Source organism: Callorhinus ursinus, unplaced genomic scaffold, assembly GCF_003265705.2.
Source record: "Callorhinus ursinus isolate GAN/ISIS: 27379988/994484 unplaced genomic scaffold, GSC_fseal_2.0 scaffold20, whole genome shotgun sequence".
In the NCBI taxonomy this organism is placed as follows: Eukaryota; Metazoa; Chordata; class Mammalia; order Carnivora; family Otariidae; genus Callorhinus; species Callorhinus ursinus.
Window position 1 is genome coordinate 7753539 of NW_027397082.1, and position 27814 is coordinate 7781352.

Here is a 27814-nt window from a genome sequence, read left to right on the forward strand (position 1 = left end):
TTAGGAATTAAGCAACCGCATTTTAATCAATAAATATGAACATCTGTATGTTAACCAGTTATTAAGCCAGAATAAAATGGTCGAGAATTCAAAAGGTAACCTTGAAAACAAAGTGCAAAAATCTCTGCCCCCATAAACTTTTCCCCCATAGAGAATTAGAGGTAACAAAAAACTTACTCAGAATCAGGATTGGAATAATCTAAAAAGTTCCAGGTAGATTTCAAAGCTAAAAAAGATTATTTTGCACATAGTGGGCAATACAGAGATTATCTGACAACTCAATGAATAAATGATTGAAGGGAGGAGTCGTTGCACATCAGGGAATAGGATTACTTATATTCACATTATGGGCCATTCTGATATCCATTTCTTGTTCCTGTGCTGCCCCACTAGGCTTTGTTGTGCTCTGTATTTGCAGGAAATCACGATTCGCAGGGCCCTTGTCAGCTGGCTTCCGGGTAAGGTGCGGGAGGAAGACTCGAGGGCAGGAGAGATGAAGCCAAGGTATCTCTCCACATCTGACCCAGCTGGTCTTGCCCCACCTCAGGCAGGGGCTTTGTCTCTGCCATGGCTCCAATTTCCACAATCCCTCGGTGGTCCTGGCTCTCACCAGGCAGCCCCCGCCACACTGCTGGCTCCTGTGGGCTACCCCAGCTTCTGGATTAAGGGGACCATACCTTTTCATAGTCCTAGGTGGTCACAGATTCCTTTTATTTGGCTTCTCTTTTACCATATTTGTAGGTCAATTTCCTCTATGAAATTCCCTCTATTGAAATACCTAGAATGGTTTTTGTTTTCTCTCTATCAGACAGACATATTAGAATCATTAACATTTTTCCCCCTCTAACTTATCTGGGAAGTTCTGCATGAGAATCTGCCCTAAGCCAATGAAAAATCACTCAAATCACACTCGATACCCACTTTCTGCAATACAGGTGAATACAGGCTGCTTTTTTCCAAGCACTGGAACGCTCTTGGCCAGGTAGACCCTGTCTGCCATGTCACCACCAATCATGATGGACACAGCCAAGAGTCTGCGGAGCTTGTTTCTGTTGTATGTACCGAGTGGGACAACAAGGAAAAAATACAAACAGAAAATTAGTCTTAAGAAGAAATTACAAAGCCATCAAATAGGTAACATTATAAAAAAAAAAAGTCTCCAAAAACATAAGAACATAAGACAGCACCAGAAAGTTTCTTTCCTGTTGAATCAATAAATATTCCTGAATTAAAATCCTTTAGAATTTCTGGGTATTTCAAGAGCATCAAAAAAAAAGAAAAAAAAAAAAGACTCATGAACAAATGATCCGTAGCTTTTCAGTTCAAAAGCATCCCTGAAATGGTTAATTTTTCAGAAGTAGAGCTCCTTGGTAAGCATGGAGACCACACACGGGATCTGCTTCTTCTCGTGGAAGTGGGGGTCATCAGACTGGGACTCGAAGTGCCTGGCCACCCTGTTGTTCACCCTGGTGAGGATATGCAAGATCTCCAGGCTCTTGCCATGCTCGTTCAGGGTGGAGCACAAGGCCTGCACAAACCAGGACCCGCTGCCTGGGTTCCTCCATGAGTAATAGCCTTCAACAAGACAGAAAGGAGAAGATCAGATCAGCTGAGTTGGCTGCTGCCCCATGGGCCACCAAGAAGGAGCTCTCGGTGTATGGGGCCTTCACACCTGCTTCTCTGAAATTATCTTACTCTTTTTTGCATGCAAGTTCCCCATGAGATTTAGGCTGTGTGAGCAGAGAGCAAACATCTTAGGTTTAGAAGGCTGCCTGAAGATGCCCAGCCCAGTGTTCCTGCACGGATACATATCAAATACCTAAGTGTGTAGGAGACAAATGGACACATGGAGCTTTCCAAAGGAAATGCTTGAGAAGAACTCTGGAACTCCTCACTGCCCTTTGGTGGGGCGAGAGCTACTTTCTAATCCAAGCCTCAAGAGAGGGATGTGCAGGAGAGAAGAGTCACAGAGATTCAAGGTTGCTGGCTTTGAAGCTGGAGGCAGGGGACCACAAGCCAGGGAATTCTAACTTGCTGGAAAAAGCAAGGACGTGGATATCCCCCCCCTAGAGCCTCCAGAATATTCCTTCTGGAATTCTGGGTTGCCCTGCCAACCCACTTGGAACTCTGGCCTCCAGAACCATAAGGTAATAAGCTTGTAGGTCGGAAGCCACCACGTTTCAGGGAATTATCACTGCAGCAACAGGAAATGCATACAGCCTCAAGCCTGCATTCTGATGGTGCAATGGCATGGTCTGGTTCACAGGCAATGGATCTGATACCTGGAACTGTAGAATAGGCGAAGAGAAAGTCGGCTTCAACGGGGATCTTATATCGTGGATTGGCATCTGTGTCATTGATTGGCCCCGAGTCAGCCTGGACCCCATCATCGAGCTCTGTCCCCCGGCAAGCCTAAGTACCAAAGCAGAGATCACTCCATGGAGTGAGGAATAGGAACGTGTGCGTTTTCACTGCTGCGTCCCGGGGCCCAGGGCTGCGCTAGGCATGCATTAGCGGCTCAATGAGAATTTGAAATATAAATACATAATGAATAAAGCTTGTGTCAAATTAGCAAGCAAAGCAAATGAAAATATCACAGTGTCTTAAACCCTCACAACGGCTGGTCTGATGCAAGTACAGACGCCAAGCATGGAGGGGTAGAAAAACAAAACCTAAATTTGCAAACCCCAACTGAAACAACACGTACATCTGTAAAGGTGATAGAACCCAAGTCACTCTGTCATCGCTCCGTCATCGCTCTGTCATCTTTGTCCTTGTCCAACGGCACTGGCTTTGAAAAGGGATTACCTGAATGAAGAAGAGTTTGGGTTTCTCTAGAAGGCTTCTGCATCTGTCCCCCCTAAAATGGGCGGTCAAGTCCTTTATTGCTGTCACGCCATCTGTTCCATAAATGAAATTTTCTTCTCCGTGGCTTAGTAAGATGCAGGCGAAGCAAGCGGAATTTCTGTGGTCCTCTTCAGAGGCTGCAAGCAAGCGGTTTGAGGACGGAAAGGTTAAGACGTAAGTCTTGTGGGACCTCCAGAGGGTCCTCCCTCCCGGCCTGGCAGTGGCCACTGACTGTCAGACAGGTGTGCACGGGGAGGAGCACCTCTCTGGAGAGAAGGAAGACCAGTGCAGAGAAGTTAGAGATGGGGGATTCTAGAATTCTCACACAGTCTGAAACCTAGATGGGGTTGCCTCGTGAGGAGGTGTTCCCCCTGTGAGGAGGTGTGCTCCCCGTGTGGGAGGGGTTCACGTGGCTGCTGGGAGGCAGCGTCCAGGGGTGCTGAATGGGCAAGGCCCTGCTGTTTGTTAGGCCTGTGGCACCAGGCAAGTTACATCACCATTTTGTGCCTTAGTTCCCGTATCTGCAAAGTCTGTTTAAAACATAAACATCTGCAATATAGGGAGATTATTTTTCTCTATCTGCCACCAGGGAAAGGTTGACACTTCAACTCCGTTCTAGACAGAAAGATACAGACTTGTTTCTTCCCTATGAATTAGCTTTCTGAAATGGAGACTGTTCCGTAGATACCAAACCTATCACTTGCTGTCCTACTTGCTGATTTCATCTTTTTAGGGAGAGGTGGAAGTTTCCTGAAAGGCCTCTGCCTGGGCCAGAGTAGCCCAGAGGAAGGAAAGGCTGCCCGGGCTGAAATTGCTCTGTCCCGCCAAGGTGCCCTCCAGAGAAGGCTGGCGTGCTGGCCCTCCCCAGAGCAGGGAGGAGGCGCAGGGAGGAGACGGGCACGCACCTTGCTTCAGCAGATCTTGCATCTTGGCACAAGAACAGTCATTATGGACGACTACATCAAAGCCCAGGTTTCTGAAGCACTTGAAAAGGGCCTCAGCATCTTTGTCTGTTCCATTTCGGACGCTCATACCTGTGGGAATGAAGGCCATGATGAGCAGTTCCTGGCTGAGTGCTGCCCGCTAGCCGCATCCGGTCGGGCGCTAAGTGTAGCCTTTCGGGCTCTGGTCTCAATGCTCCCAAGGTCACAGTTGAAATGAGCAACTGAGATAAGAAGCAAACTCAAAGGAGGTCATTCAGTCTGCCCACAGAAGGTGAGCCTTGTCACGGCAACTCTCTGCTTCAGTCGAGACCAAAGACCTCCCCTCGATTCGTAGCCCTTTGGTCCAAGTCCCACATCAGCGAATGCACGTGGTGGGACCTCAGACTCGAAGCTCCCGATGTCCCTCGTGCCTTCTTCCTGGGCACGTAAAGAGCACTGGGTGGGCGGCTGTCTGCCCCGGCAGATGGGCACGGCCCTTCTCTAATCAAAGTCTGATACAAGCTGAAGATGACAGAAGGGGACAGGAAAGGTCAGCCCAGGCCCACAGCACTGACCTGTCTTTTGGTCGAAGTTCTTGTTGTTTATTATGATGCATTTGCCCACCTTCTCAAAATTCATGTTATACTGATATGTAAGCACTCGGTCCTGGGCGGTCTTGATTGATTTCCCCACGTCATTTTTCTTCTTCTTACTGGGGAAACAGAAAGCCAGTCAGGGGCTGTGGAAGATGTGTGGACAGGAATGGCCTCCTGATTCTACTGCTAGAATGGAAGGGGTGCCCAAGAAAGCTGTAATCTCTGTAAGAAAAGGCCCGAGGTGGGCAGATGGCTCCGTTTAATTGTCGTATTTAAAACAAACAGGATCTCCTGCCCTAAAACTAAAACTGCAACGTGATACCCGGACACACCCAGCAGCATGGCTATAGTGGCATACGGCACCTGCAAGTTGTCACTCGTAGCTGCTGGGAATCTACTTTGTACTTCCATTGTGGAAAACTGGCAGAATCTACCCAAACTAAATTTAAACGCATCCTATGACAGAGCAACTCCACTCCTGGTGATACACCCCAGAGCAGAGCAAAGGTGTTTGCAAAAAGGACAGATCTATGCATGCGCACAGCAGTGCTGTTCAGCAAGAGCCCCAAGCAGCAAATAATCCAAATGTCCATTTACAGTGCAGTGAATAAACTGCTGAATATGCATATAAGGAGAAACTATATAACAATGAGAATGAACAAAGCATGACAACACGAACCCAATCTCACAATAGTATTAAATGAAAGAACCCACATTCAGAACACAAATACCTGAGGTTAGAAGTAGTTACATTAGAAAGGGGGGGGGGAGGAGCAGCAATTTATTTATTTATTTATTTTTTAAGTTTATTCATTTGAGACAGAGAGAGAGCACGAGCAGGGGGAGCAGCAGAGGGAAAGGGAGAAGCAGGCTCCCCACTGAGCCAGGAGCCCGAAGCGGGGCTCGATCCCAGGACCCTGGGATCATGACCTGAGCCGAAGGCAGATGCTTAACCATCTGAGCCACCCAGGCACCCCAAGGAACAGCAATTTAAAAAAGGAAGTAGTCCCATTCCAATCTCCCGACACTGACCATCCAGGTACCAAAAGTCTCGCATGGAGGATGGAACATGCAGCATCATTGAGAGGACACAGAAAACAATGTCAAGTGTGAGTGGAAAGCAACCATGCTGGTGGTCATCCACAGGAATGGAAACTCCACGAGAGAAAAGATTGTTTTTTGATCTGTTCTAAAAAATTGCTTAAGTCCCAATACCTAGAACAATGCCTGGCATATACGTTGCTCCATAAATATTTTTTATAAACTACAGACTAATATCCCTTATGAATATAGATGCATTTTTTTTTTTTTGAGAGACAGCACATGAGCGTTTAGGGGCAGAGGAAGGAGAGAATCCTTTTTTTTTTTTTTTTAAGATTTTATTTATTTATTTGACAGAGACAGCCAGAGAACACAAGCGGGGGGAACAGCAGGCAGAGGGAGAGGGAGAAGCAGGCTTCCCGCTGAGCAGGGAGCACGATGTGGGGCTCAATCCCAGGACCCTGGGATCATAACCCAAGCCGAAGGCAGACGCTTAACCATCTGAGCCACCCAGGTGCCCATCATCTGATTTTTAAAAGAGAAATAGCCTCCACCTTCTCCAGAATCTTCCTCCCTACATTTTCTGTCTGGTCTACAGGTGTGATGCCAGCTTTTCTCCATGCTTCTTTCCCCAGGGAGGCAGCACAAACGAGCACTGGGCTGGGACCCAGGCATCTGCCCACGGGACCCTTCACAGAGCCCTGACCTCCTCTCCTGGAAAACAGAGACTTCTGCGACGGTCACAGAATGACGTGGCCGATTTTTTGGGCAGTAAATACTCTTGTGGAGTCCTCTCCCTCTCCTGGGCCTCCAGAAAAGCTCAGCGGAGACGAGTATCAACAAAGCGAGCTTCTGTAGTGTTCAAGGACATGCCGTGCATGGGGGGGGGGGTAGGATTTACTTTTGAATTTCCTGACAATGACCCATCCCGACAGCGTCCTCTGTGCACGCGGAAAATTATCTGCAGGTGGTCTTTCACATGCACACAAAATCTTCAATCTGTGCCTCCGAAAGAGATGGAAGTGGCTCTGTTATACGCATTTTATAGGTTATAATAACAACTAACATTGGTCAGGGCTTACAAGGGACGAGGACCTCGTTAAAATTCTCCCTGCATTTTCTCATTGCCTCTGGACAGGTCTTTAGCTAATGGAAGGCCACTCCAAGACCCTAATAAGACTTGTATTAAGTCTAACAGGCTGGAGGTCTTTAAGAGATAAAACGCTACTTCTACCTTCTGCAATATGAATTATTCTGAAACAAACTTGGCTGTATAAGAGCAGCTAAGTAAGAAACACACTGTGATATTTTAAAGCTGCCATTAGCCCATCCACAATGATGAGCAAAACAAAACTGGTGAGCATCTTTTATAAGAAAAACTGACTTGGTTATAAGTTACATGAAAAAAAAAAAGGACTCCACTTCTACTAGAATAGATTTGAGAAGTAAACTTTTTTTTAAAGGAATACAAAAGGGGAACAAAGATATACACCCTTTAAAGAAAATACTCTCCACGGTTACAAAAAGTACCTTAAAATTGAATATGAAATGTGATTCTTATCCCTGGTAAATATTTCAAAAGGGAGGGAATTCCCTTACATAGCCTAAGTCTAAGTTCAACTCTCATTTTTCAAAATGAAATAAAATATCTGCTTCCTCTTTCTGGATTTGAGTCAGTCAATATTTGTTTTTCCTTCTAACCAAAAGAGCTTTTTGCTAAACCCAGGTCTTCCCAGACTGCAGATGCGTATTAGAGAGTGGTCCATTCCATCCCATTGACTTCATCTTCCTAAGAGGCACCAGCCTTGGGAAAACTCCATCTGTAGCTTAACTTTGGGGGAATAACCCCTGTGATCAGGCTAAAGCATGTAACTGGAGAGACAAACAAAAGGAAGAAATGATTATCAAGACGCAGAAAGCACCAGGAAAGAAAAAAAAGGGGACCGAAGTCCACGACATAATAGATATACGTTCTGCTAGAATCCAAGTCCAAGGGATCTGAGTCGGCCACTTACTAGCTGTGAGGCTTCTGAGCACCCTCTCCTGGGGATTAGCACCCTTTCTGTTCCACCTTCCCCTCAAGACCCCATTGAGAGCAGTGCCTTCACTTCCACTTTGCTAATTCTGGCTGCAAGGCTGCTGCAGAGAGAGTAGGAGAGCCTCACATCTGGGAAGAGAAATGAGTTCCGAGAGGCAGACTGTTTTAGGGTAGCTGCTAGCAGCTGCTTCTGCACACGGGGCAGGTGTCTTGCTTAAGTATTTCTCTTGTGCATGACACCTAATGCTATCTGGAAACGCTGGTGGACTGGCGAGTCTTCTTCCCTTTCCCCCCTGCTGCTCTTATTTCCAATCATCAACCTTTTTTTTTTTTTTTAAATATTTTATTTATTTGACAGAGAGACAGACAGCGAGAGAGGGAACATAAGCAGGGGGAGTGGGAGAGGGAGAAGCAGGCTCCCCGCTGAGCAGGGAGCCCGATGCGGGGCTTGATCCCAGGACCCTGGGATCATGGCCTGAGCCGAAGGCAGACGCTTAACAACTGAGCCACCCAGGTGCCCCTCCAGTCGTCAACCTTAATAGCATGCCCCAATGAAAAGACCTGGCTGGCAGACAGGAATTTGTCCAGCTGGCCACTCCAGTCAGGACCTGCAGGACAGGTACAAGATCCAGTTCAGCCTCTGCTTCCTGGTTAAACCATGAAGGGGAGGGTCTTTAGTCCGAATAACATAGTACTGCAAGAAAGCGTGAGGAAGTTTTCTGTGTCCGGATGTGGGATGATTTCCAGTAGGTAGGTTAAGCATGAAAGAAAACAGCGGGGGCAGGACAATGAGAACAGTACACTACCCTTTGGGAAAAAATGAGGGGAAAATACTGTATCTTCACATTTCCTTGTATTTGCATAAAGACTCTTGAAGGGTGACGTAATGGATAAACCCATTAATTCCAGGGCTGGACTGCTGGTCTTTGAAACCTGGCCCCACCACATAGCTGAGTGATCACAGGCAAGTTACTTAACCTCTCTATGCTTTGCTTCCTCCTTTGTAAAAAGGACAAAATTACACCATCTGCTTCACAGCTTGTGAACAAGTTGATATTCACAAAGCATTTAGAACAGTGTGTGGCCTGCAGTCCATAGCACATAAATGTTATTACTAATGGTACTTGTTGCATATCATAATGAGTGGTCACCTGTGTGACAGCGGGTCAGGGGCAAGGACGGGGGGAGGAGGGGGAATGTGACTTCACCTCTTTTTCAGTACATGCGGAGAAGTTATCCGAAAGATTAAAATACAAATTACTTAGTAGTTAAAAATCACCTGCTGCAAAGGGATTTCATTATCTGGTCTATTTTGAAGATTACTGGAGTCACACTTCTCTGTGCTACTCGTTGAAAGGGTTCCTGAGAGACTCTGTTCCTGATTCTGTGTTTCACTGTGATTTCACATGTGACCTGATTCCCTAGTCGTTTGAGCTTCTTCCTCCTCTTTGTGTCAATAACAACGGCATTAGTAAATACAGTCGTAGTAAGTACCATTTTGGAACACTCACTGCTTTGTGCACGTGACCCCATAAGGTCTTTACAACAACTCTCTAGGGCACTGGCCCCATCTCATAGGAAAAGATGACATTAGCTTGTCCGAGAACACAAAGCCAGACAGGGGTGAGAGCCCAGACCCACTCACAGGTCTGACACCAAGTCCCCTATTCCAGCATTTCTTGCCTCTGTGAAAATGCAGGTTCCAGGGCCTTGCCCTAGACTTAGAGAATCAGAGCCAGGCCTGGGTGTTTTCCTGGAGACACTCAGACCCTCTGATGTGTGAGGGCCTCAGCACTAGCCTGTTCTCCCACTGCTTGGGCCCTCTTTTTTTTTTTTTTTAATATTTTATTTATTTATTTGAGAGAGAGCGAGAGAGAGCTAGCAAGCATTAGCAGCGGGGGAGGGCAAGGGCAGAGGGAGAAGGAGAAGCAGACTTCCCACTGAAGCAGGGAGCCCAATGTGGAGCCCGATGTGGGGCTCGATCCCAGGACCCTGAGATCATGACCTGAGCCGAAGGCAGATGCTTAACCGACAAAGCCACCCAGGCGCCCCTGCATGGGCCCTCTTGACTCTAACCTTCCACTGCTGAGCCCCTTTCCAGGGAGAAGAGCCAGCTCGCCCTCTCCTGTCAAACACCACTTTCCACAGGAGCGTAGCCTTTGGGACCCTTGGTTCGTGGCCAGAAGGTCGAACCAGATACACCTTGGGATGCGCGGCCTGTGGAAGGTGCCCCTCGGCAGCAGTGAGACCGTCTGTGGGGTCGTGTGTGTGATTTACAACTTACTGAGAAACCTGCAAGGTCTCCTAGGGGTGCCAGGCAAACAGAACTGGAGGCTGCAATTACTTTAACACTGCAACCGAAATGCTTCCAGGAAATGTCACTCCTCTTCTGCCTCATTTGCAGTGTTTGGAGAGTCCCCTGCACGGCCTTGGTGGCGCAGTAACTCAGAGTCAGGGGCGGGAAGCTTAGCAATCCCAGCACCAGCAGATCATAAAGAGTTACTGCCTGTTTGGAAACCAATTGCCAGAACCAAGCCGATCCTCAGATAAACAACTGCTATTGGACAGGGGCAAGAGCTTCAAGGGCTCCAAAGAGATTGTGCTCATTAATTAGCCACTGCAGAAAGATGCCAACAGTCCAATCGCACGGCACGTTCCCCCAGGGCTGGGGAACGAGGGGTACTAAGAAGCTTTCAGAGATCCAGATTAGACATTTCTTCAGCTGGTGATCCTCCCCCAGAGATAAGAGCTTCTAAAAGTGGCCATTCTCCTTGTCCTAAGTTGATAGGACTTTTCTGCAGAAGATCCGGGAACACATGTGCACGGCTATGACACAGACCCCAAAAGGGAGGGTGCACAGAGCTTCTTTCAGGACTAGATCAACGGAAGCCAGCCTTTCTCCTGAATCTGACGAACGGTGCAAACGGTGGAGGAACAACTTCCTATCTCCCTACGTCACCAGCAACAAATATTGTTAATGTTTGTGTAGTGTTTTATGTTTTTATGAAGTTTGTTCATAACCATTATCCCGTTTATTCTGCAAAGTATAGATGAGAGGCATGGGAAGACAGCAAATAAAAGCTGGCCATGGTATTTTTTTTTAAAGTCAGATTCTAGTATTTCCCATTCTACCTGCTCCCCTCCACTCCACCCCTTCTCCTCTGCCTCTGCTAATTCTCTGCTGATAAACCCAGCTTTTATCTTGACCTTTTTCACTTTCTGAAGACTTTGGCCAAGATTACAATGCTGAGAAGAAACACAGGATTCTTGTTTTGAAATGTGCTATTAAGTGCAAGGCTCATGATAAACCAGAACAGTGAATTAAAAGTTCCAAATCCTCTTAAAAGATCCTGTGTTTCACAACTGGCTACAGATTTTAAAAAATAAATCTGGCCATGAAATCATTGTTCTTCAGGCCAGATAAGCAAGACTGCACTAACCAGGACAGCCTGGCAGAACAACTTAGCAAGTGTTCGTAAGTGTGCACTAAAATGCAATGGGCGGTTAATTTACTACGATGCTTCCTAACCATCTCTCTTGTTTCTCCGTGTTGCCTTTCCTCACCAGTATGAGCAAGGACAAATATCTTCTCTTCCCAGACATATTCAGATAAGCTCAAATCTCTTCTAGGAACACAGATCATGACAGCATTGATTATCAGTAAGAAACTAGATGATCCTAACTTCTTGGGTTAGAGACCCATTTTTGGGGAACATCAAATTCCACAGTGCGAGGCCAACTCAGTCATTTCAACAAAGTCAGGGGGCAAAAAATTACAACCAAGCTCCGATGGTTATTTATATAAAAAGATGTCCTTGAAGAGCCTAGAGCAACTCATACGAGAAAACATTACAGGATAAAAATACTCTGTCTCCTTTACGAAGAAGTAAAAAACCTTAGAAAGTGCACAATGAATTTTTACAATCCACTCTGGGTGTGAGTATCATTTTCCGCATCACCAGAGTGGATAAATACAGGTTTTTACCCTCTTACGGATCCCCTAGACTGCTGGAGATGTGAATTATACCTTTCTATATTTGGAAGGGGATAGAAACATGCAAACCTGCTACTGTTTATTTTCTAAAGCGTCTCCATGAATAGGATCCCCAGAAGCTCTATCTGTTTGCAGACATTCATCAGCAGGAAAGTAAACACACCGCCAGGCACACATTTCCCAAGGGCTGTTTCATTCGGAACTACAGCTCTGGTTTTTGTAGCTGCTTTGTCTAAATATTTTTGGGATGATTCATTCATGGTTTCAACATTTGAACGGCGGTGGGTATCCCCGACGGTCCTGACATACCAAGGCACAGAGCGAGGTAGAGAGGAAAGGAAAGAGTCAAGGTGGTACCTTGTGTCTCCATCCGAAAGCACCCCCCTGTGCATCAGAACTAGGCTTCGCCCGGCAACTACAGGCAGCGAGTTTCCTTCTTCTCTGTAATAATAAAAACTCAGCATGCTCGGGGCTCAGCAGGGGACAGCAGACTGGCAGAGCCCGCCCGGCCCTGAAGGCCCGTGACTGAATCAGCAGTGAACTGCACGCTGGAGTTTTCCATAGGACCATTCACACTGGGGCTGGGAAAGTCACACTGGCCTCCCCCTTCTCTGCTGACCGGCAGAAATGCCCAGGCTCCACACTGCTGCATCCTCCCCACCCCGGGACAGCTCCCTAGAGAAAAAGTGACTTTCTAGGAGCGTGGGATCCAAAGGGGGGAAAAAAAACCCCAAAGGTCCACAGAGATGCAGCCAGCAGCACCGTTTTTAAGAGTGAAAACATGGAAACAGGGGGATGGCTAAGCAAGAGACTGAGTGTCAGTAGAATAAAATACCACACAGCTATTTAAAGTGATGAGCATGCAGTTGGGGGTGACCCACCAAAGGGCCAGCCTACAAAAGGTGGCAGAACAGCACACACAGAAATGGCAAAATATGTAAAATTAGAGGTAAGTCAATGAACAAAAATAGGAGGTGACTTTGTAGTGGATCAGAGTTCAAATTCTCTAGGTTATTTTTCTCCTTATAAAGGTATTCTAAGTAGTAATACAAATAAAAGACTACAGAGGCAGACCAAATACTTTAATTTTCAAATGAGGCAGATAAACCTTTTTCAATGGTCTTGAATCAAGTGAGTGATCCAGGAGTTCCTACCCCTTCCCACCTCACCCTCCAAACGCAAGGAGGAAAATGTGAACACATAAAAATGAAACACTTATTGAGCAAAGGGTTCAAGGATGCTTTTCTCAATTTCCTGGTTCAAGGTCAGGGCCAGCGGAAGACGTGGGGCTGACACTGTGGAGCTACAATCCCTGCTACCCCTGGGCACACCGAACCATTTGCCGTCCTCAGGTCTGTGGACAAAGGGAAAACTGTCTCTGTACATTATTTTCTGAAACTCAGATTTGCAAGCATACACCTACTTTGGGAAACGAAGTTGGTTTAAAATAGGCTACGGAGAAAAAGTCCTTCCCCCAAGCTTATCCACATGCACGTTTCCCTCCTCCCCCCTGCGCAACGGAACAGAGAGATAGACCTCTGACAATAAAAATTGATAAAAGGGGTGCCTGGGTGGCTCTGGTGGTTAAGCGGCCGACTCTTGACTTCAGCTCAGGTCATGATCTCAGGGTGGTGGGATGGAGCCCCACGTTGGGCTCTGTACTGGGTGTGGAGCCTGCTTCAGGTTTCTCTCCCTCTAACTTTGCCCCTCCACCCCCTGCTTAAGCACGTGCTCTCAGTCTAAAAAAGAAAAAGAAATTGATAAAAGACTAAAAAAATCAGCCAGGGGTAAATCAAGGACAGAATTCCCTTTCAATAGCCTAAAACTGATGTCTGTATTATGGCTGCAGGCTCCAGAACTGAGAATGGCCAAGCTCAGCCCGCACTCTGACACACTCACTGCAAGTATCTTTTCCACCTTCAGAGGATCGGTAGACGCTCCATAACAGAAGCGTGTCAGGCCAAACACCCTGAGCTCCAGCAAGCTCGGGGTTTGAACATGCAAGGCCACACTGTGCATCTCACTTGTGATCGTGTGTGCGCCGGAGAAACAGGCATTAGTTTCATAGTACTTTTCATTCTCTCTTTTTTTTTTTTAAGATTTTATTTATTTATTTTAGATGGGGGGAGGAGCAGAGGCAGAGGGAGACAGAGAATCTCAAGCAGATTCCCTGCTGGGTGTGGAGCCTGACGTGGGGCTCTATCTCAGGACTGAGATCATGACCTGAGTGTAAACCAAGAGTCTGACACTTAATCGACCGAGCCACCTAGGCGCTCCTCACAGTACTTCTCTGTAACTAGACTTACTTCTAGAATAGTGATTTTTTAAGATTTTATTTTAAAAAAAGTTTTTTTTTATTTATTTGTCAGAGAGAGAGAGAGCACAAACAGGGGGAGTGGCAGGCAGAGGGAGAAGCAGGTTCCCTGTTGAGCAAGGAGCCCGATGCGGGACTTGATCCCAGGACCCTGGGACCATGACCCGAGCCGAAGGCAGATGCTTAACCGACTGAGCCACCCAGGCGCCCCTAGAATAGTGTTTTAACATTTTTATTACTATGAAAACCTGATCATTTACTTCCCTTCTTCATTTTTTTTTTTTTAACCTTCCAGCTCACTTTTTCCCTTCCAGGAGAGCAATAACCTAAAATAACTGGAGGAATTCTGCATGTGTGGAGCTTCAGAGTGTCTAGACCCTGTGACCATGTTTTAGAGGTGTGGCTCCCTGCTCCTGTAATGGGCCCTTGGCTCTCTATCAGAAAGCCCACTGCCAGCCCTGCTGGAACACTGTCCATCCCTCAGGTGAAGTGAAGCAGAAAGGGAGCAATTTCAATGAAGAATTAAATCTGCTGACCCACTTGGGTAGGAGAGAATAACCGCTCTGCTGGTGGATTAATGTGGTTGAAAGGCTCCATACCACTGCAGTCGGGACCGGCACTTGATATAAGGGGTGGAGTACTGGACCCCAAGGTAGACCCTGGGTCTCGGGCCTGGTCTTGCTGGGTGACTATGGGTAAAGAAAGCACTTTACCTCTCTGGTCATAACTTTCCTTGACTATTAGAGGAATGAACTGGGACATATCACGTTTTCAGGAATCTTCCAGTTTTAACATTACAGTAGGAGGATTTCCTCCCCCTCAGGAAGGATGTAACAGTTTCTTCCTCATCCGGCTATTCAGCAAGCTGACAGACTTTATTCAAGTCTCACAAACAATCCCATGGACAGGTATTCATACCCCTATTATGCAGAGGAGAAAACTGAGGCTCAAACAAGTCAAAGAACTTGCTAGTCCCTCAACGAGTGACTGGGAGGCCAGGACCAGAACCTGGGACGTCCGCCTCAAATACAGCACTGAACCTTGAGTACTGTTTACATACAAATTTGGGAGACAAGCATCCAGTATTCTATACCCTGAATTCAAAGACTTCCTTTATGGAAAAGTCAACTCCCTGGATTTTATTTTAACATTCCTTTTCTTTTGGGGGGTCCTGGCTCTTTGAATCAATGGGTGTGATCAAAGAGCTTTTGCTTAATTTGGAACATATTCTTTGGAATGAGCTGAAGGTCTGCTCTCTTTGTCCTCTTCTCTAATTCCAAAGCATTGCTTCTGAAACACCCTCCCCTCCAAATGAAAAGATAGGCTGCCTGGATCTTTCTTATAATTATACAAAGAACACATATTTTTACGGGGATCTGTTTACATATAACACTTAGCTGGTGGAGAAACCCGAGTAGCAACGGAGGAGAAAGAATCAGAAGCCAGTGGCCTTCACTAAATACACTCGAGGAGCACAAAGTCCGGAGCACAGAGATGACACGGAGCAGAAAGCCCATGGGCTCTGAACAAGTGCCTCAAAAGCTGGGAGTTTATCAAGTTTTGAAAATGAGGCTTTTCTCCTCCCCCTTTCGCTTGGGAAATGGAAGGATAAACACCCCCCTCTGCAGGGAGGCAGAAGGTTCCACCAAGGTCCCGGGGAAATCTGAGTGTGTGAAATCTGTTTGCTACTTTGCCTTTTTATTTCCTTTAACAGGGACCTTGAGCAGGACCGAGAAAGGCGCCTCTGATTTCAAAGCTCAAGTGTGCCCGAGGGAGGACATGTAGGAGGCTGCTGGGTGAGGCCCAGCCTTGTACCTATGGTGGGTCCCAGTGGTGCCACCAGCACCAAACTCACGCAGTCCACGGGCCTCCACCCTTGTTCCAAGAACCTGTGCTTGGAGACCCGGCCTGATCATCACTTCCACTGTGGCCTGGCCCTGGCAGGCAGGCTCTGCCTGTCCCCTGATAACTCCACTTCCAACTCCTCTGGCTCTCTCTTCTCCTCCTTCTGCCTCCTCCCCTGCCCCTGCCTCCCACAGTTCCCAGTACACTGCAGTTCAGCAATGAGCTCTTTGCAGTCATTTCCGGAGCCATGCCTAGACATTCAATAAGGACCTGAGTTCACATCCAGGGCAGGGACCAGGCTGCGACCTTGGATGGCAGGTACCTCGTGCCAGGTGCTAGGGTTACCTTTACTTCAAGAGGAAGCCCTCTTTGCAGGCACAGATGATTCTAGAACTTGTTCCATAAACTGTGGTTCATAACGAATGCCGATGGTGCACATACTGATTTCTTCTAAGTCTTTTCTGTTTACAAGTCCAGACACTTTTATGCATTTTAAATTAATATCTTGAATATTTTTCCTTTGTGGCTCCCTGTGTTTTCCAAATGTTCTTCAATAATCAGGAAATTAGAAAACATTTTAATAAAATTCTGTTTTTTTTTTTTTTTTAAGTAAGTTAAAGAACAGCCGGGTTTACTCAGGGCCCAACGGGTTGGAAATAAAACGATGATGTGATGCCATCTAGTGACACAGAGGCGACAAAGCCATGGTAAGTCTGAGAACTTGGAACAAATACCTGGGGCCAGGGAGTCCTCCCAGGCTGGACGGCGGAGGGTAGCGGGGAGGAGAGTTCTTTCTTGTTTCCCAGAATCCTTGAGGTCCCCAGGGGAAGGCGGGTGTCATCAGTTAGAAATGGGCAGGGGGCACCACTGTCCCCCCCACTGCTTTACCTTCTCCTCCTTGGAGAAGGGAGCTGGGGACGGGACAGGCTGTGTAGGGTGCCTGCCGTCAGGGGCGTGGAGCACCTGAGGTAGCCTGCAGTGCACCCACACACCTGACATGTGGGGTACTTCATGTCCCGCACTCTGCAGAGGGGACCACGGGAGGGGCCGCCGCACCTCCCAGATTTGCTCTGCCGTATTCAAGTCACCCCCATGAGTTAAATTCAGCAGAATAAACAATCCCTTCTAGAATCTCAAGACACAGAGCTGAAGCCATAGGCGTCGACCCTGTCAACGCACCAGGTGGGACCGTGGACACCCACTCTCTGCAGCAAATCACTGTTTGGAGTCTCGTCCTATCACCCAAACTTGTCATGCACTCTCGGGCAGCAAAGTCGAGGCAGCAGGAATGTTCAGGGAAGCTATGGAAGGTGGCAAAATGCTGGTGTCCTTCTGTCATTATGACAATAGAAATAAGGATTTCATCACCTCTTTCTCTAGCCAGAGGGCTCAGGGGTCACCAGATGACTCCAATCTTCCATGGAGTTCAGATGCCACTTTCCTCAGCGTCTCTCCCCTCTCTGGCCCTTCTTCCTTTTGGTCACAGAGTCCCGTTGCTTCTACCTCTTGCCACCTCTGGGGTCCAGCAGCTCTGCTCCACCTGCCGCATTCCAGGGGCATCTGGCCAGGAGAACTGCAACAGCCCCCTCTTCAGGGCCTGCCCCGCACTGCAGCTCTTTTTTTTTTTTTTTTTTTTTTTGGTAGGGATAGTTGATCAATTCACTCTACTTTTTTTTTTAAGATTTATGAGAGAGAGAGAGAGAGAGAGAGAGAGCGCACGGGGGCGAGGGGGCGGGGCAGAAGGAGAGGGAGAGAGAGACAGAATCTCAAGTGGACTCCATGCTGAGTGCAGAGCCTAACATGGGGCTTGAACTCAGGACTCTGAGATCATGACCTGAGCCAAAACCAAGAGCCCGTCGCTTAACCCACTGAGCCAGGCGCCCCTAAATCACTCTACTTCTTAAACTCTTTCATGACTTCCTTGTTCTTAGGATCGATTCCAAATCTTTAATGTGACTTACAGACGAGTCCTTCTAAAACCTGGCCTTTGCTCCTTTCTCCTGTCTCCTCTTCTGGGGTACCTTCCACATTCCACATTGCTGCCAGCATGCATCACCCGGATCTCACACACCCACCACCCTTCACCATCCTCCTCCCCCCATCAAGTCTCAGCACACATCACATCTCCGGGGGGGGGGGGGAGCTTCCTTCACCCAAGACCAGTCCGGGTCCCCTTTTCAATTTTATTCCCCCAGCGCCCTGCTCTGCCCTACCTCGGTTACCTGTTTGTTGCATGCCTGCCTTCACTGTAGGAACGTGAGGGTCTGGGGCTGGGGTCATGTGGATCTTGTTGACCTTGTTTCCAGCTGCGGCTCTGGGCCAAACACAGAGCCTGGCATATTAAGGCAGCAGCTGAGAGTCCTCATTGAGAGCTTGGTGTGAGAGGCAGGCGAATGCAGGTTCAAATTCACTAATCAACTATGGGACTTGGTACAAGGGGCTTAGCTTCTCACTGTTGCTCCATAGATATTTAATGAATGACTGAAATAATGAATTGGTGACCCAAAATGGCACATGACATTTTATTTATTTATTTAAAGATTTTACTTATTTATTCGAGAGACAGAGAGACAGAGCATGAGAGGGGGAGGGGTGGAGGGAGAAGGAAAAGCAGGCAGGACTCGATCCCAGGACCTAGGGCACATGACCTGAGCCGAAGGCAGACGCTTAGCCGACTGAGCCACCCAGGCGCCCCAGACATGGTTAATTTTAAAACCACATGAAAGAACCTTCCATCTCACTTAAGTAAATAAAAATGAAAGGAAAAACCTAAATTTTTAGGGTACATCACAAATTATGTAGAAGTTTACTTGAATTGACTACCTCCTTGGTAGGTGGCCTGTGCATCACAAATATAGGATTCGAGTTCGATGCCCAGTTACATTTGCAGCTCTAAGGTCTTAACAATGAAATATTTCAAAAGCAGATAGTTTAAAATAAGCATTTTACCAAAAAAGGGGAAAAAAAGGGTACTGACAAAAGTTTAACATTGCTATTTTAATTATCTTATCTCTGTCGGGAATATTTTGGGTTACATAAGTTGCCTCTAATAAAGAGGAACAGGTTTAATGTACGGTTTTGGGAGAAGTTTTGATAAAGCCTTTTGAGTGTACTTCCCAGGACGGAAAAAAAGTAAATGTTTCTAAGGGCTGAATAACAATTCCTTTTGTAAGTCAGGTAATTTCTAATCATTCTCAATACAATTGCAGATGGACCTAATTGATTTTGTCAGTTTTTGGCACAGAACTTAGAAGGAATTCAAAGAATTAAGTGGCATTATTATAACAAAACCGCTGCCACCCCATGTACTTATTCATGGTGTCTCAGCACTTCTACCTCTAAAAATGACAAATAGGCAAAAGAGGTGATATTGAACTTTCTTATTCTAGCAATGACTATTATTTGTCCATCTATTTGTAAACTAGCTTTTTAAAAGCCTGCTTTCCCATTGTAAGTTGGAATTTAAATGCAATTTTTATTTCATTATTATTTTGGTGAATAGCAATTTAATAGCACTGATGATTTATCAACATTTGTTTGGACCAACTGTGAATTAATAATAGGTGGGACATAAACTTAGTCTAGAAGAAATTATTAGTAACTCAATGTAGGAGACATTTCTTTTAATACTCCTGATACCTGGAAAAAGGCCTTACAATTTATGCATACGCATGCATGCACACCTGTATGTTACAGAGGTGCACGATGAGGTGATCAATAAAAGACTTTCAAGTAACTAAACCCATTACAGCAGAATAAAATACTGTGTGTGGGGGGGAAATAAATGGAAAAACAAGAGCTCGAGGAAAAAAGAAACAACAAAAATTCTAGCTATTAAAGACAGCTTGCTCGTGTCCATTTTTAATGGAGAAATGTGGTTATAAAACTCTTGTGGCCGCATTGGGGCGCCTGGGTGGCTCAGACGGTTAGGCGACTGCCTTCCGCTCAGGTCATGGTCCCAGGGTCCTGGGATGGAGCCCCGCATCGGGCTCCCTGCTCGGCGGGGAGCCTGCTTCTCCCTTTCCTTCTGTCCAGCCCCCCACTCACACTCTCTCTCTCAAATAAATAAATAAAATCTTTAAAAAACCACAAACTCCTGTGGCTTTAGATTCCACTGCATACATATAAACAAGTGATTTTTAAATGTCAACAGTTTACAACAAACCACTGGTTTTCATAATTTCTAGGAAGTACACCAAAACGCTTTTATAAAGACTTGTGAAATGGCCATTACACAGTTCCTCTTTTCTCCGTCACAACAGGTAACCCGCTTTACCCCAAGACTCAAAGAGTTGGGAAAACTGAAATATTCTCACATCCTTTGCAACTATTTGACAAATTTCTGTGTCACCTTAAAATGTATGTGTGCACGTGTAGTTTTACAAGATCACTTTGCAGCTACGTGAACGAAATATTTTATGGCCACTGTTCTAAGGGGCTTGCACTGAGGAGGGGTTTAGCTTAGATCGATTGATCTGATGGCTTTCAGAAGTTCTCAGGGGTTGGAGCTGTATGTTCTGATCATTTCCTCGGGTATTCTTGACCCTAAATGGCCACCAAGGCCAATGGAATTCAGATCCAGGATGTCGGGGGTCTTCCCACTTTTTCGTCTTGTGTGGGATGGTATGACCCCAGGGTCTCTCTGGGATGTTGCAGGGAGCCGGGCTATCCCCCATCACCCACTCTTCCCCTCCTGAGCACTGCTTGGGAGCACTCCCTAACCTCAACTTTTATCTCTGTCACTGTCCCTCCCAGGTGGGGCTTGGCTTAGGAGATACCAAACAGTCAGATGCTTCTGACCCTCAAAGCACTCCAGCTTCTTGCCAGGAAGCCCTACTGCCTGCCATTCCATGACCAAGGTTGAAGGGAGATAAGGGGCTCCTCCATGTCCTTGCAGCCCCACTTTTAAATGGAAAGCACAGAACTGTTGAGTGGTGCTGGTACCGTGTACATTCTGATCTCAGTTCCACCATTTACAAACTGTTATCAGAGAGGCCAGCTAGTAAACCGCTTTGTGCCTCAGTTTCCCTGCCTATTAAGTGATGATAACAATAGAACTATCTCCGAAGATTATGAGGGCTACATGCAACACTGAGCTGGCATACAAGAATGTAATAAATGAAGCTATTATTATTATTAATGCAAAATTTAGAATTTTAGAAGTGAACTCAAGAAAAGATGAGATGAGAACCACTAGACAGGATGCTTCCCTCAATGGAGTGCTACCCTAAAACCTCCTGTCCCGTGTCCCTGGATTCTGCCTTTCAGCCAAACCTGGTCCCAACTGGCAGCAGCAGCCTATATACTCTGCCTCAAAGGAGGCCGGCTGCAAACCACCTCTGCTGAGGGCAGCTCCTCACTCCTGGGTGGCTGCCCCCAGATGCACAGCCACCAAGCAGGAGACCAACCACTCCATCCTTCCCCCGCTAGCTTTGGGCTTGCCCCCAGAGACAGGGAGTGCACATGGAAATCCTAGTGTTGTCACAGATAGCTGCCAGGATTCTGTGCAAATCTTCCACGCACAGCACAGACCTCCTGCCCAGAACGTCCCTCTCCCCGTGTGCGTGTAGTGATGGCAGGGGCACGGTGGGCTGAAGAAGCCCAGGGCAAGGAAGGAAACTTACCTGAAGAGTGATGGGACAAAGGAGGACCGGTCTGGCTTAGCATCGACTGCATCTGGGCTGCCTGCGTCCCCAGCTGCCTGCTCTGCACCACAGCCTTGATCGTCTGCCATCTGGAAGGAGAAAAACCAACCAGACCATTGGTATTTAGTGGCATCACTAGTCTCAGGATATTTTTAAGCAGCACTCACTAGTGATACAGTTTTTAATCAAGCCTGCAGGGGAGCAGTCTTCCGTGTTTAGGCTCCAGGGCTATTGCACCAACAAGTCATTCAAATGCTTGAGCACCAACTTTATTTCCGGCAGTGTTCTAGAGATGGACGAGACAGCAGCAAAGGAAACAAAATCCATGCTCTCAGGGAGCTTTGCATCCGGCATCCATGGTTTTGTTAAAGGTTCCCTGTGTCTGAGAAGCTGTGGGAGGTTGGTCAAGGTTTATAGTGACAAGAAACTCCCCCTACATTCCTGACAGGTTATAAGGTGCTCACCCTTTTCCTGGCATCACTCAAACCCAGTTCAAACACAACAGCAACCTGGGGTATAAAGCTGTCTGTATCAGATTCTTTTATTTACCAAGATAGATTTCCATCAAATTATTTTCCTACTCAAGAATCTTCAAGAGATCCCTATGATCTAAAAAAAAGTTCAAATCTAAACCCATCTCCTTGGATTTTAAGGCCCTTTGTTATCTAGTAAAGGAGTCTGCAAATTATGGCCCACCACCTGTTTTTGCAAATAAAGTTTTATTGGAATGCAGAGTTACCCATCTGTTTACATATTGTCTATGGCTGCTTTCCTGCCACAACCAGAGTTGAGCAATTGTGACACAGACCATGTGGCCTGAAAAGCCTAGAATATTCACTACCTGGCCCTTTCCAAAAATGTAGGATCTCCTACTAATCTACTACTCCCTCTACTTTAGAGAAGAAAAAATAACAGTAAGAATAGAAACTGACTGGGGCACCTGGTGGCTCAGTCAGTTGAGCGTCTGCCTTCAGCTCTGGTCATGATCGGGGTGTCCTGGGATAGAGCCCCACATCGGGCTTCCTACTTGGTGGTGAGTCTGCTTCTCCCTCTGCCCCTCCCCCCTGCTTGTTCTCTCTCAAATAAATAAATAAAATCTTTAAAAAAAGAATAGAAACTGAATTATTATTTACATGCTAATTTTTTGTAAGCATTACCTTATTTAATGTTCTCAATAATGCTGTTAGACCACCCCTATGATCACTGCTTTTTGAGATGAGGTAAGTGAGGCTAGAAAAAGTTATATAGCTTGTTCCAGGCTACATAACTAGCAAGTAGTAGGACTTGGATCTGAAGCCAGCAGTATGCACCCCAGAGCACCTCCCGCCCTTTACCATCACACCATGTAGCCTCTCAGTGTCCTTAAGCATATTATGATCATTTCAGGTTCTGTCAGGGTTCATAGTTCTCTCTTTCTGGAAGTCACCACCCACACATTTGCTGGACATGACATCTCTGCCCAGCTTGCTGAGAATCAGTCTTCAGAATTCAGCTTAAATGGCACCTCCACCGGGAAGTCCTCTTTAATTACACCTATCTCATCAGCTCCCCTCACCCCCATTCTCTTTGCCTTTTATTTTCACTCTTCTTATTGTTTAGCTCAAACACAACAGTTCCAAGTTCATCATGGCAGAAGCACCCAACACACAAAAGGTGCTTACGGAGTAAATATTAATTGAATGGAAAGCTGGAAGAAACCAATGGCCCAACGGATAAGAATCAGCTAAAAGTGGTGCAGCTGGTTGGAAGCAGAGCCCGTACTAAAGCTGTTTTTCCTAACTCAAATCCTGTTTCCTTCCCAGTGAACGGCCTGGCTTTCAGTAACAACGGAAAACCCCTCCAGAGTCCAATTTCTGCTGCTCCCAGTCTCCGATCGATTGCAGAGTGGGCCAGTGGGCAGGCGCAGGTCCTCATTCCGATTAGGCTCACCCAGGGATGTTTTCACTAAGTCGGAAAACAACAAGGCATCCACTCGACAGAACACTTTGTGCCCCAGAGCACAAGTAAGGACTTTTGGAGATGGGGAGGAGAAGGAATCCAGCTTGAGGGGAGGCGTCCAAGATGGCAAAGTGCTGACCTGGAGGCCTTGAATTCTGAGTGGTATTATCACGTCACCCTGCAGCTTCCCTTAGGAGTGAGCTGGACAGTGAAGAGAGAACCAAGAGGGAGGGAGGGAGGGTCCCTCACCAGCTCTCTACAATGACTGTGAGAAGCCAGGTGGTCATTTTGTTTCTCAACACCCAACAAGGGTGGCGTCCGGTTGGTGGCAGTTAGATTTTTCAGATTAGAGTGCAAAATGCGTCTTGAAAACAGAGATAACCCTATCCCCAGATCAGAGAAGCATAAACCCAGGCACGCAGAAATACTCAGTAGTTTTTATTTCATCTCCTTTATATAGATTTAGTTACTTTTCCATGGAGATTGTTGTTAGCAAAGCACAGAAATATTTTCAAAATTAGCAAGGTAAAGTCAGACAAAAATATCCATCAGAAGAAGATGCTCCCTCCAACATGTGGTGTTTAAGCCTCGGGCCTTTTGCTAATGCTAAGTCTTCAAGGCTGAGTCTGGGACATACAGTGACAAAAGAAGGTGACCAATTTTTTTTAAAAAAGGACAACCCTAAGCAAAACAGCTCCTGAGAAAGCCAGACATTGGTTCTGATGCTGGGGGGAAGTGCTGAGAAGAGTTTTGGCAACTCCTCTTCTTCCATTCAGTGAATATTTACTGGGGGTCTGACACATCAGGCTGGGTGCTAGGAGCCAGGGACACAGCTGGGAGCACGCTGACCTGGTGCTGCCTTGATGGGGGACAGGCTTTGAGGAAAGGATGGCACAAATGTTGAGCTGCCACTGTGGTGAGCACCACGCGGACCCACAATCTGTGGCCACGCCAGGGGACCTGACGGAGTCTCGGAGGAATGAGGGAAGGCTCTCAGGGGAGGAGATATCTGATCTGAGGTCTGAGAAGGGGAAGCCAAGAGGGTGGGGATGGGGCTCTGCAGGCAGAGGGGAGCTACACACATGCTCCATCAGAGCAGGGGCGCAGCTGAAACTCCTTGTCCTTCCCAGCCACGTGGAGGGGACTTGGTTACCGAGACCTAAAATTCAGGCTTATTCCTGGTTTAGTGGTGGGAGGCTTTCCAGAGCTTTCCTTCCAAACACTAGGCCACAGGGGTCTTCTGTGTCCCCACTTCCTAGACAGTGGGGGCAGCAAACATTCAGTGACTTTCTGACTCCTAGGAGGCTGGGCTTGATTTCTGGGTAAAATCAAGTTCACCCAGAACAAGGGTCCTGGCCCAGCGGGGTGCCTAATCTTGGCCACATCATTTCAGTCAAGCCAAGACTTGGTGTTGACCCCGTATTTCCACTCATCCTCAGATCCCATCAAGAAAATCCAGGCCGATCTCACCTCTGCTGTGCCTGGCAAGGGCAGGCCTACTGTTGTTCTCTGGTGTTTGTCCTCTTTGTAGGGCTCAGGTTGCCAAGGGCCGTCAGTCACACAGGGGCTACCGCTCATCCAATGGCACATCTGTCTTCAGTTAAACGTGTCTATCTTCTCTTTAAATGAATCAGTATATGATGCACACAAAGCATTAGCATTGCCAGGAGCTCTAGGTAAGCATTCTACGTTAGCTATTGTCATTCTTACTGTTGCTAGTAACCACGAGGACCCTATTTGCAGACTGAGAGTGTATCTTAATCATCCTTTTTTTGTTCTAGTCATAGAAAAGTGCCCAGGACACAGTGGGCACTCTCTCTCTCTCTCTCTCTCTCTCTATATATATATATATATATATATATATATAAATATATATATATATATTTTTTTTTAAGAGAGGGAAGGGGGGATTGGCAGAGGGAGGTGAGTCTTAAGTAGGCTCCATGCCCAGCACTGAGGCTCAAGCAGGGACTCCATCCTGAGATCATGATCTAAGCCAAAATCAAGAGTTGGATGCTTAAGAGACTGAGCCACTCAGGTGCCCCAATAAATATTTCTTTATAAACATTTTAACTAAAACGTACTTAAAATGTTTAAATCATTCAGTGCCCTGAATAAATTGTTGATAAAGGTCAGAAAACACAACCAAGTTGACAGCCCAGTCATGGGAAGAGCAGATCAGGGGTTAAACTGGCTCCTCCATCTATTAGCCATGGGGCCTTGAACAAAGTGCTCAATCTCTTTGAGCCTCAGCTTCCTCATCTGTGAAATGGGAAGATAACGATGTCTAAGTCACAGGTTGGCCATGAGGATGAATGGAAAAATGTGCGTAAAGTGCTAAGCACAGTGTAGCACGTTCTAGATGTTCAATAAATATTCCTCCTTATCACCACTGTTGGCAGAACGCAAAGACTAAAAAACATTCAGCTGTCAACCTTCATCCGTATTTTAAAATCACATCCATATCTTAAGCAGCTTTTGTGGAGAATGAAAAAAATTCCTCTAGTGATTATTTCTAAACACATTTTAACAGGCGACTGGTACACACTTCTGGTAGGAAATCACTTCCCAGCTATATCCTGAACTGTTTATTTTTTCCCCCATGGGTGGGAGGATGGACTCATTGCAGCTGCTTCCTCTGAAAAGTGACATAACACAATCTGCACCCCACTCTTGCCCCAATGAAGACAATCTCCCTAAAAGTGCAAAGACAAGCAGCCCTCCAGCAGCCCTGGATAGAGGACCTCCACCTTTCACCTTTGGCACTTGGAGAAAGAGCTCTCCTGGCACTCGAGTGCCCCCCCCCCCACCAGGGGCTCACAGCACTGCTAGGAAACTTCGCTTTCTTCAGAGAGTTTAAGTAATCTGCCCAGGGCTACACAACTAACAGGAATCAGAGGCGAATTATGAACCCAGGTGAGGGCTGCCTATGGAGGCTGAAGGTCAGGAGCCCCTGAAGGAGGAAACAGCCTGTAAGGAAGCAAAGTCCACCAGAGCAGAGGCCTGGGAATGACCCACACAGAATAACCCACAAGTAATTTTACTGCCCCATAAATGACAAACTTGAATACAACGATGAAAGGTTGCAAGGTCGCCTGTGGTCCTGCCTTTTTTCACTTCCTCCAGGGATCTTCAAGAGCCCCAGCCAGGATGACAGTTGGCTCTGGCACACTGAGCCCAAACGGAGGCACTGCTATATGCACCAGTCACCTCCTTCCATTCTCGCAGCGACCCTCGGCCCGCCGTCGTCTCCGTTCCCATTTAACAGACAAGCACAGGGAGGACTGAGGCCCACAGCTGACAGACGGGCGCGGAGAGCCGTGCCCACGGCTGTCTGACACCCGAGCGCTCGCTGTCAGCCCGGCAAGATCACGATCCCCTCCCTCCGGTCTCAATCCACGCCCCCTCTTCCAAATCCCGCGGCCAGCAGGGAAGGAGAATGAGCCGAGCCGAGCAAGCGGTGTCGGGCCCTCTCCCCAAAGTTTCAGCGCAGGCTAGCCCGGGCGGGGAAGAGGGAAAGAGCGGGAGGAGAGCCGCCGGGGTGTGGGAGGGGCGCCGGGCTCGGTGGGCGGGAGGCCGCGGGCGGAGGGAGGGAAGGAGCGCGCGCGGTCGGGCCCGGAGGGGCGCAAGCGGAGGCAGGGGCCGAAGTTACCGTGTCCTCGGCGACAGGGCGGCCAGGCGGCCAGGCGGCCAGAGCTGCCGTCAGTCTCGGTTCCTCCGCGGCGAGGGTTTGGGGCCGCCCCAACGAAAGCGAAACTGTAAGGCCCGGCGCGGCAGGAGGCGGAGTCGCACGGGGCAGTCTCCCGGGACGGCCGGGGCTGCGGGCACCGCCTCCCGCTCGCGCTGGTGCGCTCCGCGGAGTGGCTCGCGAGCCCAACGACCCGCTCCAACGCGCGCACCGTCCCGGAGGGCGCCCCCTGCAGAACTGGTCGCCGGATCTGCACCGTGGTCCGCGCGCGTCGCCCGGGGGGAAGGCGCCCTGGCAAAGTTGGCCGCGCACCCGGAGAGGGCGCCGGGTAAAGTTTGCCGACAGCTCTACGACCCCGACGCCGCACTCACCGTCCGCGGGAGAGCACCCTCTGCATCCCCAGCAGCGCTCGAAGTGACCCGGGAGCGCGCTCTGCAAACCGGCCGCGCGCACAGCCCCAGCCGCGCACGCGGAAGAGCGCGCTCCGCGGACTTCTCGGCGCTCGACGACTCGGCGCTCGCCAGGGGCGCCCGTCCTTCTCTCCTGCCGCTGCTGGCCGTGGTCTGCACCTCCACTCGGGCTTCCGCACCAGTGTCGGGGACCCAGTCCCACGGCCAGAGGGCTTTTCCCCAGTCAGGCCCCCGACCCCAAAATGTGCTGTTGGCGCCCCAACCCTGGGGAGGGAGGTGCTCGGCTCCCGCAGCAGATGGAGTTACCTTCTCCGCGGCCGGGCTTCTGGGGCCAGTCGTGGGGTCGCCGGTGGGCTTCCGGTGTCCACTCTTGGGGACGCCTCGATTTGCGCGTGGACGGTAGGACCCCGAACTCCTCTCTCTCTTAGGCGAGTTCCCGCCTCGCAAGTCGGCGAACTTGTCTGGAGGAAGCGCCAGAATCAGTCCCGCTATATTTATTGAGCGTCCCCGTCCCCGAGTGTCAGCCACTGGGCAT

General features: G+C 47.9%; 1 protein-coding gene across 4 annotated transcripts; it reads right to left on the reverse strand.

The window, feature by feature from the left end:
• CASP7 (caspase 7) lies at positions 1-27301 on the reverse strand. Of its 4 annotated transcripts, XM_073904176.1 has the most exons (8): positions 26834-26943; positions 24652-24800; positions 21223-21332; positions 4346-4482; positions 3753-3881; positions 2809-2984; positions 2283-2412; positions 1-1575 (listed from the first exon to the last, which is right to left on the reverse strand). In XM_073904176.1, the coding sequence occupies exons 2-8, from the start codon at positions 24769-24771 to the stop codon at positions 1352-1354; spliced, it is 1026 nt and encodes a 341-aa protein (XP_073760277.1). In that variant the 5' UTR covers positions 24772-24800; positions 26834-26943; the 3' UTR covers positions 1-1351. The 4 variants fall into 4 exon arrangements, with proteins under 4 accessions (XP_073760277.1, XP_025736298.1, XP_025736299.1 ...); XM_025880513.2 differs by lacking the exons at positions 24652-24800; positions 26834-26943 and adding an exon at positions 27241-27301; XM_025880514.2 differs by lacking the exon at positions 24652-24800 and having other exon boundaries at positions 26834-27190.
• Positions 27302-27814: the final 513 nt, after the last annotated feature.

Coding starts and splice junctions, on each gene's coding strand:
- CASP7 (XM_073904176.1), bottom strand. CDS start 24,771: ATGTGCCATTGGATGAGCGGTAGCCCCTGTGTGACTGACGGCCCTTGG. Junction 3,882..4,345: donor GAACTTCGACCAAAAGACAG/GTCAGTGCTGTG, acceptor TCATTCCCACAG/GTATGAGCGTCCGAAATGGA. Junction 2,985..3,752: donor GCAAGATCTGCTGAAGCAAG/GTGCGTGCCCGT, acceptor GCTTGCTTGCAG/CCTCTGAAGAGGACCACAGA.